Source organism: Varanus komodoensis, unplaced genomic scaffold (genome assembly GCF_004798865.1).
Source record: "Varanus komodoensis strain SLA01 unplaced genomic scaffold, ASM479886v1 scaffold91, whole genome shotgun sequence".
NCBI classification, from domain to species: Eukaryota; Metazoa; Chordata; class Lepidosauria; order Squamata; family Varanidae; genus Varanus; species Varanus komodoensis.
The window spans coordinates 1409808-1423289 of record NW_025336610.1 but is presented as its reverse complement, the minus strand read 5'-3'; the positions used below and the strand labels follow the sequence as shown (position 1 = coordinate 1423289).

General features: G+C 61.3%; 2 protein-coding genes across 2 annotated transcripts in view; both read left to right on the top strand.

Moving 5' to 3' along the window:
• The window catches only part of ARRB1 (arrestin beta 1), a 55121-nt gene that overhangs the window by 13873 nt on the left and 27766 nt on the right, over nt 1–13482 (top strand). Inside the window, exons 3-5 of the mRNA XM_044418550.1 lie at nt 1378–1438; nt 3315–3359; nt 4155–4351. Coding sequence (XP_044274485.1) covers nt 1378–1438; nt 3315–3359; nt 4155–4351 — 303 coding nt within the window. The remainder of the gene's footprint in view (nt 1–1377; nt 1439–3314; nt 3360–4154; nt 4352–13482) is intronic.
• Nucleotides 8288–9897, top strand: LOC123017293 (cystatin-A-like). Its single transcript, XM_044418553.1, has 3 exons — nt 8288–8405; nt 8657–8758; nt 9684–9897. The coding sequence occupies exons 1-3, from the start codon at nt 8331–8333 to the stop codon at nt 9816–9818; spliced, it is 312 nt and encodes a 103-aa protein (XP_044274488.1). The 5' UTR covers nt 8288–8330; the 3' UTR covers nt 9819–9897.

Here is a 13482-nt window from a genome sequence, read left to right as displayed (position 1 = left end):
ACAGTTGTCTGAATGAGATGTGTAGAATTTAGCAGGCTAAGCATGTATCTTATTAAATAACGATGCACACAAGGAGTGGGCCGGCGGTCAGAGGCCGAGCTGCAACTGAGTGGAGGGCAAGCGTGTTTCCAGAGAGAGGCGGGGGGTTGTCATGCAACTGTCCTGCCTCGTTCGTGGACTTTTGCTGGGTGCGCAAGAGTCCGAGCAACATTGCTTCCTCTTGCAGCCCTCCATGCTCTTCAACGCTACCGCCATCCCATGTGCTTGCACACACACACAAGCACACATCTGCTAAGGAGGAAAAGGCAGAGAAACCGTAGGAGCCCCTTTGCTCTGTGGTGCCCACTGGGAAGCCGGCGTTGCTGTACGGAGACGCAGCCCACAGTTCTCTGCCATGAAGGGCTGTCAAGTTGTCTCCGACGCAGGGCGACCATCCCAGCCCGGCTCTCGGCAGAGCAAGGCGGCGGCTCCCTTGTGGAGTTGATGGGCCTCGTAGTCGGTCCCCCTCCTCTGCTCCTGCCTCCGATTCCCCCTCTCCAGGGGGTCCTGCCATCTCATGATGTGCCTGGAGTTTGACGCATCAGCTTTGTCATTTTTGCATCCAGGGAAACTTCTGGCTTCATTTGATCAAGGACTCGCTTGTTCGTCTTTCTGCCAGTCCGGGGGATTCACAGACTCGAGTCTATTTAGCATCTTCAGGTGGCAGGCCCAGCTGGGGCTTCCTGTGCCTTTGGATGCGCGCATGCTGTGACCTTTCGATGCACAGCAGGTGGTTGGATTCGGGAATGGTGCAGCTCCGCCGGGTGCAGGGCCCGGCCTGGAATCCTGCTTGGAGGAAGGGGGACAGATGGAGAGAATAAGCAAACAGCCGATCAACCAGCCCAGGCAGTCGCCTGGTAGTCCTGCAGCCCGAAACGGGGCTCCCGCCCACCGTGCGCCTTGTGGCAATGGGGCAGGCTAATAAATAAATAAATAAATGAGGGAGGGAGGGAGGGGGCCTTCTTGGCAGTGGGCCCCCCAATTTTAGAATGTCCTCCTCACTGAGGTCCCCCCGATGCCAGCAATGCCAGGTTCAGACTTTCTCCTACTTCAGGGACCGGTAACTGATGCTCATTTGTTTCACTGGCTTCCAGGGATCCGCCGTACATCACTTGAGCTGTTTCAAATTGTCTTGCCTTTTTGCATGTTGACGTTTTTCTATTATCTTTTATGGCTTCCAGTTTTGTGACCTGCCCAGAGTTTTTGGCTACTGCACAGGACAGAAATGTCATAGATGGATGAGTTCGAGTAAAAACAAGCCAACCAAAAACCGCATCCTGTTAAACGGGCTTTTGATTAAACTCGGCGCTACCCTGTCTTTTTGTCTCCGCTCTGCAGCTCACCGTCTACCTCGGGAAGCGGGACTTCGTGGACCACATCGATGTGGTCGATCCAGTCGGTGAGTCGTCGCCGCCGGGTGGCTTGGCCACATTTTAAAGAGCGAGGGCAGCCGTGTGGCCACTGCCAAGGGGACTCGCGCTGGCCTTCCCGTTCTCCGGACCTCGGATCGGTTTGCCGTGAGGCACGGTCCTCCTCCGGAGTAAACGTGCTGCTCCAGAGTTCGTTCTTGCAAGGCTTCGCCATCGCACGCCCCTGCTGCTGCTCATCGCGGAGCTCACCCAGGCTGAAGAGCCGAGCCCTCGCTAGGGCCTCTCGGCTCCACCCCGCTTGCGGTCCTTTCCCCTTCGCCGACCCAGAGATGGGGCACGGGATGCCCCACTCCTTCGGTCGCTCCCTGAGCTGAATCTCCCACCTGTGCTGGCTCCCAGCACCTCCAGCACCCCTCCGGGGGAGGGACCCCTGCCTCTGGCAGACTGCTCAGCTCCTGGGGCGCACCCTGGCCGGACCCCGGACCCCTGCTGTCCGCCCTTGGGCAGATCGGGGCTCTCGCCCGCCTCCTGCTGTGCTGCCTCCCTTCCCCTCCTGCCCCAGGCGTTTCCTGGCCTCGATCTGATACTGGCGTTCACTGCCGTCCGAGCTCCTTCGCCTTTGCCCTCTGAACTCCCATTCGCACCGAAGCGATAACCTGGCCACGCGCCTCCCGGCACCTTTCCCTGCATGATGCGCTGCCCTTGCCAGGACTCACCTAAGCCCAGGTGTGTGATGGCCTGGGAGCCCATCCGAGCCACCTGGTGTCCCGGGGTGGAGGGTGCGGGGGACGTCTGAAGTCAAACCACTGGTCCGCACCTGCCTTCAGCCTTTCAGGACTTTTCACTCGGACCTGGATGCGGAGTCAGAGGACAGGGGAGGTCTGATTGTCTCTCCAGGGGGTGACCTGAGCAGGCCTGATGGGACTTGCAGGTGGGGGTGGCAGTCTCCAAGCTGGGTGAGGGGAGCATGGGTTATATTAACACGGAAAGCATCGTGTGCCACTCAGAGAAATGCTCTCCTGTGTCAGGCCTGGACCAAAGGCAGGTGTGATCCAGGCTCCGGGGGGCGCCTGTGGTTGACAGGTGCTGGCACGGTTGTTGTGGGGAGAAGACAGCAGGGGAGGGAAGGCCATGGGCCCTGCGCCGGGTTCCCGCAAGACGCGGAAAGGCAGTCTAGATAGTACGTAATAAGCAACCCGCTTGGAGAGGCTTCAGGCTAGCCTGGCAGAATATAAGTTGAGATGATGACGATGAAGATGAAGATGATACAGCCAGCCCCCCATGGCCTTGCTCTACCCAGTCCACCTGCCCTTGTGTGCCCGCCCACGGCCCTCCGCGGCCCCTTCCCCTGTACCCAGAGATCCCACTCCCACGGACATCGCCGCCACTCCTTCCTCGCTCTCTCTGCGACTGGGATCGCTTCCCGGAACACCAGCAAAGTGCCCCCCTCTTTGCACCTTCTGCGGCGCCCACCTTGCCCCCGAGACCTGCAGCCGACCGCATCCTTCCCACCCCCAAGCGCATCAGATGCAGCTGAGTGGCCCCACCTGCTGCCCTGCCCTTCGGCGCCCCCAGCCCCCTTTCTGCAGGGTCACCTGCCATCGGTCCGTGCAAATGAGCCCCCCTTCTGGCGCCTTTCATCCTGGCCGAACAGCCCAGCAGCCTCTCGGTTCCACCGCTTCGGGGCAGATCACTCCGACCCGCTTGCCTTCCCGTGGGCCGGAGCTCGCGTGTCCCAGCTCCTCCGAGCGCCAGGCTGTTCGGCAGCCCTGCCGGGACCCACCGTGGGCGCTGATCCTGAAATGCCACCGTGGTGGGTTGCCACGCTGGCCCGTGCGGACGCTTCCCGGGCGGAACGGGAGGACCAGTGCGCGGGCCTCACCGCTGCCTCCGTTTCCCTTGCAGATGGCGTCGTCCTGGTTGATCCCGAATACCTAAAAGAAAGGAAAGGTAATGCTTTGCTCCGTTGAGCCACTTCTTTTATATTTTTTATTTATTATATTGTTAATTTTAATTTTATATTGTTATTTTTGTATTTTATTGTATTTTATTGTGTTGTAAGCCGCCCAAAGGCTTCGGCAAGGGGCGGCATAGAAATGTTTTAATAATAATAATAATAATGTGCTGAAAAGGGTAGTGAAAGAGATCGGGGCCGGAAGCCGGCCGGAGGCCTGCCTCTGGGACACCCGCGATCCACTTCAGTCCTGCTTCTGTTGTGTTGCAGTTTTCGTGCTTGAGTGTTGGTTCATGTTGTTCTTATATTGGCTTTATATGGTACTTTGTGCATTTCTTATGTAAGCCACTTAGAGATCTTATGAGATCAAGTAATTGAAGGACAGACAGACAGACAGACAGACAGACCGGGAAATATTACTAAGGGTGCAATTCTGTGCATGTCTGGAGAGAAAAATGCCCTGCGACTCCCAGCCGGGACACGCTGGGAATTACAGGGCTGCTTTCTCTCCAAACGTGCGTAGGATTTCACCCCCAGACATTTTCCTCAGGAGCAAGAGGGTGTGCTGCAGGGATGAAAACCTGCAGAAATGTCAAGCGCTTTAAAAGGGTCAGAGGGACTTGCCTGCCGGTTCCTCTTCCCCCGTGCAACATTTATTTATTTATTTAAAACATTTCTGTGCCGCCCCATTCGCCGAAGCCTCGGGGCGGCTCACAACATGAATTAAAATATAATGCATTAAAAATATAGAACCAATTAGCAATCTAAAACGCGTCCTCTCCGCGGTGCAGTGTTTGCGACCCTGACGTGCGCCTTCCGCTACGGCCGCGAGGACCTGGACGTCCTGGGCCTGACCTTCCGCAAGGACCTCTTCGTCGCCAGCGCCCAGGCCTTCCCGCCGGTCCCCGAGGAGAAGAAGCCCCTCACGCGGCTCCAGGAACGGCTCATCCGGAAGCTCGGTGAGCAGGCGCACCCCTTTACCTTCGAGGTACGAGCCTTCTTCTCCCCCTTCCCCCTCGTGCCCCCGCCTGCCCCCCCTCCCCTCCTCGGCCAGCCCGGCCCCCCAGGACCATGTTCTGGCCTCGTGCAGCTGTGGTGAATGGGCTGCCCAGACGGAGCGTGTCCGGCGGCGCCCGGCCGCTTGGCGCCTGCGCTTGCACAGTGGGGCTCCTCTGTCCCCCGCGGAGGAGCTGAGGTCCCTCTCCGCCTGGAAGGGGCCCCTGGGGCTACTGCCGAGGTCCCACACACCAGAGGATGCAAGCGGGCCGCTGTTTCCCTGTCAAAATGCACCCCCCCCCCCGGCTGTCTTTTTCTCGTGGGTAAATGGGGCCTATGCAGAGACCCCCGGCGTGTGCACGGAAGGACTCATGTGCCGCTGTGCCACGCTGGGTCTGAAGGGGGCAGGAGGGGAGACTGAGGCCGCCCACCTGTCTCCCGGCAAAGGTTTGCTTTGGCCCTGCGAGGAATCTCTGGTCGAGACGCGTTGCCTGCTGCAGGCCTCAGCCTGGGCAGGAGAAACCGTGGCAGGACGAGGCCCCGCTCCGTGTGGGAATTTACAATTCGATGCATGTACACTGCACCCACCACAGGGCTCCTTCCGAGCAGCTCGCAAGCCCTGCGCTCCACCAGGTAGCTTTTCCCAGGAACACGGCTGGCCCAGGGGCTGGGGGCTGGGGGCTGGCCCTCGTGCTGCCAAACCCTGGAATAGCAGAGCTGGCAGGGGCCAGGAGGTCTTCAGGTCCAGCCCCTGCAGCTGCAGGACACCAGTTCACCCACCCCCTCAGAGGACGGTCCAGATGCTTTTTGGAGAGCCCAGGTCATAGGCCCCATTGCCACGCTGCTCTAACAGGAGGGGACGCTGCTTCGTGTCCAGCCTAAATCTAGTCTCTTTGAACTCAAGTCCGTTGTTCAGTGTCCGGCACTCTGGAAGGGACGAGAGGAGACCTTGCCCTTCCTCTCCGGCAGCCTTGCAGGTGCTTGCAGGGGGCTCTCCTACCCGCCCCCCCAGCCCTCTCTTCCGGGGGCTGAGCATGCCCAGTTCTCTCCGTCGTTCACAGGGCTTCGCCTCCAGGCCCTGAGCCATCCCCGCCGCCCTCCTCTGCACCCTTCCGGCTTTCCTGCGTCCTTCCAGAACTAGGAGCCCAGAAGTGGACACGGGACTCCAGCTGAGGCCTGGCAGTGCTGAGCAGCGGGGGACTGGCCCTTCACGTGCTTCGGAGGGGATGCTTCTGCTCATGCAGCCCAAAACGGGACTTACTCTTTTTGCAGCTGCGTCACATTGTTGGCTCGGGAGCTGCAACAACCCCAAGGGCCTCTCCTTTGCAGTCTTGCTGAGCCAAGTGCCCCCTCTTCTTGTGGTGCTGCGTTTGGCTTCTTTTATCTAGGTGCAAAAAGTGGCATTTGTCCCTGACGAATTTCATTCTCTTGCTCTCTTTCCCAGTGTTCCAACTTATTGAGATTTATTGCTAGTCAAAGTGGCGTCCGACCCATCGCGACCCCACGGACAACATTCCTCCAGGCCTTCCTGTCCCCCACCATCCCCTGGAGTCCACCTAAGCTCACACCAACTGCCTCAGTGACCCCATCTGGCCACCTCATCCTCTGCCGGCCCCTCCTTCTTTTGCCATCTATTGTTCCCAGCATCAGGCTCTTCTCCAGGGAGTCCTTCCCTCTCATTAGGTGGCCAAAGTATTTGAGCTTCATCTTCAGGACCTGGCCTTCTAAAGAGCAGGCGGGGCTGATCTCCTCTTGGACTGACCGGTTTGATCGCCTTGCGGTCCAAGGGACTCGCAGGAGTCTCCTCCAGCACCACAATTCAAGGCCTCAATCCTTTGGCGCTCAGCCTTCCTTATGGTCCCGCTTTCACAGCCATGCATTGCAACTGGGAAAACCATAGCCTCGACTATACACACTTTTGCCGGCAGGGTGATGTCTCTGCTTTTTAGTATGCTGCCTAGATTTGCCATAGCTTTCCTCCCCAGGAGCAAGCGTCTTTTAATTTCTTGGCTGCAGTCCCCGTCTGCAGTGATCTTGGAGCCCAGGAAAATAAAATCTGTCACTACCTCCATTTCTTCCCCATCAATTGCCAGAAAGTGAGAGGACCGGATGCCATGATCTTAGTTTTCTCAGTGTTGAGTTTCAAGCCAACTTTTGTGCTCTCCTCCTTCACCTGCATCAAGAGGCTCTTTAGTTCCTCTTCATTTTCCCCAACCTCATCTGCATAACTGAGGTTGTTGATATTTCTCATGGCAGTTGTAATTCTAGCCTGTGATTCATTCTTGAGATTATCCTTTATCTTATTTCTCTTTTCCACGGAATTTGCTATTCCACCCAGCTTTATGTCATCTGCAACCGTAAATATATTTTCTTGTGCTTCCTCATGCAAATCATTGATGCAAATATTGAAGAGGACAGGGCCCTGCAGCACCCCACTTGCCAGCTCTCCCCAGTCTGAGGAGGTGCCACTGATGAGCACCCTCTGGGTCTGGTTTTGCAGCCGCCTGTGGATCCACCTCGCCATTGCCCTGTCTAGCCCGCTCTTTACATAGAAACATAGAAGCAGAGCGAGGCGGAAGGGGCCTCCCGGGCCATCTAGTCTGACCCCCGGCTCCAGCCGGCTCCGCTCGCGACATGCCCACCATGTGCACGTCCAGCCTGTCCTTGAACACCCTCACCGATGGGTCCTCAGCCACCTCCCGGGGAAGCCCATTCCACCCCCGCGGGGTCCTGACTGTCAGGAAGTGCTTCCTGGCATCCAAACTGAACCTTGCCTCCCTGAGCTTGGCTCCGTTGGAGCGCTAGTTTGCTAGTTTGGTAATTTTTGTTAGTTGGGTCATCAGGATGTTGTGGGGAACTTTGCCAAAGGAGTTGTCCTAAGCCCAGTGTGAACGCTGTTGTTGCGCGAGCCATCAGGTCGTTTCTGACTCATGGCAGCCCCATCAATGATGCCTTCCCGATCGCATGTCCTTGGCAGCCCTGCTCAGCTCTTGCGCGTTCAAGCTGAGCATGCCCAGTTCTCTCCGTCTTTCACAGGGCTTCACCTCCAGGCCCTGAACCATCCCCGCCGCCCTCCTCTGCACCCTTCCGGCTTTCCTGCGTCCTTCCAAAACTCAGGAGCCCAGAAGTGGACACGGGACTCCAGCTGAGGCCTGGCAGTGCTGAGCAGCAGGGGACTGGCCCTTCATGTGCTTCGGAGGGGATGCTTCGGTGACATCCTGGGGCTAACGCAGCAAAAGGGTGGGGGCAGGAGTGCCCCCGATCCCCGTGTGGGTCCCAATTTGTGCTCTGAACTGTGGCTGACCTGGCCACGCTCAGGAGGCCACGCGCAAGAGAGGAAAGCCCAGCGCCGCGCACGAGCTCAACGCCTTTCCCGTGCAGCGCAGCGCTTTGCGAGTCTCGGAGCGGTGGCAGCTGTCCAGCTTCGAACAAAACACGTGGTCTAAATTTCCCAGCAGCCGCAACCGTCGCATTTGACAGGAGAGTCAGGCTGCGAGATTTAATGAGGAAGGAACTCTCTGGTGCGTCAGAACCTCCCAGGAAAAGCACTCCTGACAAAACTGGACAACTGCGTCTTTAGAACTCTATAAACTTTAAAATAAATATATGCACTGTGCTGAAAAGGGCTACAGGGGAAAACCACCCGCTCTTTTCACCTTCGGTTTCCTTTCCCTGTCCCGCCGCTTGGCTTTGAGGGGTGCGAGAGGAGTTGGGAGCTTCCTGGGCGTCATTTCCAGCACAGCTGGGAAGCACCTGGCCCAGCCCAGCTGTTGCAACATCTGCAGGTGTGGCTCTCGCGGAACAGAAATGCGCAATCCAATCGCGAGTTCTCCCTCACATGACACGCTCCTCGCAGGATAAAATAAAACCGGCCCCTGCCTGGCCACTTCACCCCACATGCAAAGGAGAAGGGGCCGTGCGTGACCAGACCAGACCAGACCAGACCAGACCAGACCAGACCAGCTGCAGCCATGGCAGAAATTATGCCAGGAGGACTAACGGACCCGGCTCCAGTCACTCCCAAGGTTCAGGAAATTGCGAACAAGGTGAGCGCTGCCCCCGGGCCAGCCCGCCACAGCCGTGGGGAGCGGTTCTCGGCCCATGCCGAGAGGCCCCCCCGCCCAGCTGCTCTGCCTGCCCGGCTGCCAGCGAGACTCCGCTCTCCTGCAGGGTTCCCAAGAGCTGGAAGGAAGGCCAGGCAAAGGGCGTGGGCTTCCCCCAGGCCCCAGGGGCGTGGGAAAGCGCTCGCTGGGCCCTGCTCCATGCAAGGGAATGACCAGCCTCCTTCCCGCCTCAGGTGAAGGGCCAGCTGGAGAAGAAAACGGGTGACAACTACTCCATTTTCCAGGTGATTTCGTACCGCACACAGGTGGTTTCTGGGACAAACTACTTCATCAAGGTCAGTGCCGGGGGTTCCGGCCGTCAAGCAGGGCGGTGGGGGGGGGACCAGATTGCTCCCACCCTGGGACCGCGCTGCCGTCTTCTCCCGTGCCCACGGAGGGCCCGGGGCCCGGCCTGGCAAGCTCAGGCCCTCGGGAGTCTCCCGGCAAGAGCGAGGGCTTCCCCAGCCCGGCTGGGATGGCACGCCTCCTCTCTGCCCTGCTCCTTCCCTCCGGGGGGCTCCACTTGCCAGCGGGCTTCCCTCCGGCTTGCCTTTAGCCACCCTCGCTGGCCGCAGGATGGGCCGGCCGGTGGGCACCGGGCAAGCGGGCGGCGGGTCAGGGTCCAGCGTCTCGGGAGTGGCTCCCTCCAGCCCCGGGAGGCGATTGCGGTGGGAGCGCGGAGGGACTCACCCGATTCTGGGGGGAGGCCAAACGGGCAAGCGGACCGAGGAAGACTCCCGGGCAGAGCGAGGGGGCCAGCCCTTCTCAGGAAAAGAGGGAGGCATGTCGGGGCAGGGGGGTGGGGGGAGGCGATGGAGAAAGCCCCCTTGGCCCTGTAAGGAGGCTCCAAGCAAAGCGGCCGGCCAGCTGCAGGGGCCGCCGCTCCCGCCGTCCAGCCCTCAGCCAGCAGGAGGCACCCTGAGCAGGAGGCAGAGTCCTTCCCCAAGGATGCTCCGGCTCGGACCGGCTCCTCGCACGGGCAGGTGCTTCGCAGGGAAAGCGCTGCCCCCGTGTCCTTGCAGCCGGCCATGTGCAACGCAAGCCATCCGTACTCCCGAGGTTTCTTCTGCGAGTGCTGCAGAAGAGAGCAGGTCCGGGAGCCGCGGGCCGCCCATTCAGGGGCCCACTCGGCCGCTGCTCTCAGGCCGGTGAGCCCCGCCTGGAATCCGCCGAGCACCGCTCTGCCCCGTGACGGCCTTCTCCGTGGGGTCCCCCTCACAGGTCCAGCACGGCGACGCCGCGACCGACTACATCCACTTGCGGGTCTTCCAGGCCCTGCCGTGCTACGGCGGGGGACTCGAGCTCGCCAGCTACCAGCTGGGCAAGACCAGAGACGACCCCATCATCTACTTCTAGCCCCGAGGGCGGCCCTGTGGGAGGAGCTGCGCGCAGGAAGGAGTTGTGTGGATGCAATAAAAGTGTCATGCTGAACCCACCCCAAGCCTCTCTGTGCTTTTTTGCCCCCCCGTCCGAGTTCCCAGAGCGCCTCCCCCTCCCTCTGGCAAAGAGGCTTGGCTTGGCTGCTCTGCCAAGCTGCCCCCTGCCCCACGCAGGAGCCCCATGCAGAGAAGCGACGGGCGGCCCGGGCTCCCCCAAGGCACGGCGGGAGACTGCAGCGGGGGGGGGGGCTGGGGCTTCCCCCCTTTCCTCCCCCCTTGCACAGGGCTGCCCCGCTAGCAGGGCAACTCCCGTGGGCCCCTGTCCCCGTGCACAGACCTCTCTCAGCCACCGGGCACTGCCCCTCCTCCTCCTCCTCCTCCTCCTCCTCCAAACTGCTTGATTGGGGGGCAGAGAGGCCTGGCAGAAAGCGGACCCCGGCTGCCCCTCCTCCTCCTCTTCTTGCCATCATTTCGGGGCCCAGCAAGAGCAAGGCGAAGGGGGGCTGCAGTGGGGTGGGACGGAGTGGCCCCGGGGCTCCGGGCAGCCCCCGTGTGTGGCTTGCGGAGCCCGTGGGCTTCTGGGCCAGTGGAAGCCAGAGCCCGAGTAGCCGGGTCCCGGGCCGCCACTGCCTCTTGTGCTGGCGCGACCTGCCCTCTCCCCCTCCACCGCCGACTCGTTTGCTTTGCCCCCCCGAACTCTGCCGGGGCACCCCAAACAGCCGGGTCCACCGCTCCCTCCCCGCACTGCTGGGCCTCACAGCCGCCCGGCCGCTGGTCCTCGTCCATCACGGTGCGGCCGTGGGAGGCGACGGGGCTCCGCTGCGCTTCGGGCTTGCCTGCCGTCCAAGCCCCAGGATCCCGGCCCGGAGGGAGGCGAACCAGCTCAAGAGTCCAGCAGTTCAGAAGGAGCGAATCAGCGGCAGAAAGATTCAGAAGAAAGCGGGACTCAGTGATGGTGATGCATCCACCTTTCCGAGTTTGGTGAGGAGCTCGCGGCAGCGTTCATAGCTCCATTTTATCCTCGGCACAACAGCCCCGTGAGGTAGGCTGAGCTGAGGGTCTGTGGATGGCCCAAAGTCACCCCGTTAGATCCATGACTGAGTGGGGACTCGAACCGGGATCTCCTGGGTCCCCAGTCCAGCAGTCCTGCCTCTGCACCACACTGGCTCTCAGGATTGCACTCGTGGGTCGCCAAAAGTGCCGGGCTCCCCCCACCCACCTCCCTCGGACTGCGGAGTCCTCGGCCGCGGAGCAGCTGCCCTTTCGTATTTCAGAGTGAACTGCATGGACTCCACAAAACCCCCAGCCAACCGAACCAGCAACAGCAAAGGCATCTTGCATTTTTCCCAGCCATCTCGGGGTCAAGGTCCTCCAATGGCACAAGCTGCCCCGTCCTGGCAAGCCAGGGGGGCCTTTTATTGCTGCTGCAAAAGCGAGTCGTGAGAAGCCAGAGGCAACCTCTCCTGGCCGGGCAGCATTTGCGACGCAGGTCCTCGCACCCTCACCGCCTCTCCCCGGGCCGGCCTCGTTCAGCAGCGACCAGAACGTTCTCTGCGGTACCGGAGCGGCTCCGGCAGCGAAAGGTGGCGGGAAGGGCATTCCCGTCCACTGGTTTCTGGGAGAGGCAGGAGGACGCGGCTCAGCAAAGAAGAGGCACCTTGGATGCCCGAAGCCTCCCCCTCGCGTCCCATCGTCCCCTTCTGCTTTGGCTTCGGCTTCCCCTAGCGTGCCCGTCCCCTGGAGAGGGCCCTGCCAGTGTCACTTCCTTTCCGCGCTGATCCAGTTGCAACATCAGTGAAGCAACTGCTTTTGCTCTTCCCCGGCCGCTGGCCGGGCACCTTCCAGCTCGGAGGTCCCATCCGCTGCGTGACCTCCTGCTCCATCTCGCAGCGCTTCATGTGGGGCTCCCAGGGACCCACGTGTAGCAGCGGGCTGCCCCGGCTGCCTTCTGCATGGCGTTAGCCAGAGTTAGCTGGGGCTCCTGGGGCGCCTGCAGCCACCGCTGCTCCCTCTGGGCCTTTCTCCCCCTGTCTTCACTAGAGCGCCCCCCCTCTCGTCAGATGATTCCCTGAAGAGGGTGGTGCACCTCAGCTTGACCAGTCCTCTTGGGCGACCCTGCAGGGGACAGCCTGGCCTCCCCTCCGCCGAGGTGGGGGCTTCCACAGGAGACGCCCTCCCCCACGCTGAGCTAGGAACGTTGCTTGCAGAGAGTCTGGGGCCTGAGCTTCCATCCCGGAGTTTGCACAATGAAACAGCCAAGCGCCTGGTTCTTTTTCACTGGCACCCCTGGATTTCCCAGAATAACCACCAGGTTTTCCCAGAATGCCCCTGAAGTCTCAGAATTCCAGGGCATTCAGGAGGGAGGGCCCTGGAGAGGGTGGCAACCAGCAGCCCACGATGCCCACCCACGCGGGAGCGACATCCTGGGCAGGAAAGGTGGCCCCCGGCTGGGCAGGGCTCCCCCCACACCACTGGGGCCACTGACGGCGGACGAGGTTGGGTTGCAACTCCCAGAAAAAGCCGCCCCGCTCCCCCAGCTGCCCTTATAGCCCATCTTTCCTGTGAGGAGCAAGGCCACACACACGAATCTCTCCAATGCAGCACAACAACCCTGGGAGGTAGGCTAGGCGAAGAGTCGGGGGCTGGCCCAGAGCCACCCGCTGAGCCGCACAGCCAGGTGAGGACCAGAACCGGATCGCCCGGGTGCTGGCGCAACACACTCCCCAGCGCACAACCCCGAAGCAGCCCTTGAGGGAGGGCGAGGGCAGGTCGACCCAGCCCGGTTCTGCCGGTTCTGCCTCCAGACGGGCCGCCTGCCCTTTGGCCCAAGCCCTTTCAGCTAGGAGGGCCGGGTCCAGCATGCCCAGCAGGGCCTCCGCCACGAAGCCGGGCTGCGTCCCCTCTGACCCAAAACGCCACTGGCCGCGCTCACACAACACAGCCGCGGGCCAGGAGCAGCCCAAGTGCAACCCCCGGCGTTCGCACCCCCGGAGCCGCCTGCAGCTCGCCAGGCGTGGCGGGACAGCAGATGAGGACAACCCGCTCTCCACCCCGTCCAGCCAGCCTGAGGGAAGGTGCTGGCGCTGCCGGAAGACAGTCCTTGGGTTGAGGTGCGTGAGAAAGAGAACGGCCCCCGCTGGACCCGGGGCCGCAAAATGCGCTCTTGGGCGGGAGGCTCACGGGGGCCGGCGTTGTCCAAGCCGGCTGTTGTGGCTCCGGATCGGCTGCCTCATCCGGCTGACGGAGGTGCACCGTGTGGCCTCCCCAGCCCTGCCACCTGGGACCCCGCGAGGTCCAGATACCGGGTGCGGGACCTTCGACCCTTTGCTCTGCACCAAGGCCCAGTCGAGGAAAGGGACGTGGCAGGCCAGTCGCCAAGGGCTGGACCGGATGCGCTGCCAGCGGCAAGACGATGCTTCGGCACCCCAGAGCATTCGAGGCACACGAACACCCCACTCCTACGGTGGCTGAGACGCCCCGGTTCCTCCCAGGTGCTCCTGGTTTTGATCCCCACCTGCTTGAGGGCCCGTTTTGTCAGCTTCTGTAAATGCTGTTGCCAGTGTAATTGCCGTTGTCGTGTTGCAAGCCACACCGGGAGCCGCACGGAGGGCCGAAGGACAGTCCACAAATGGTTTTATACA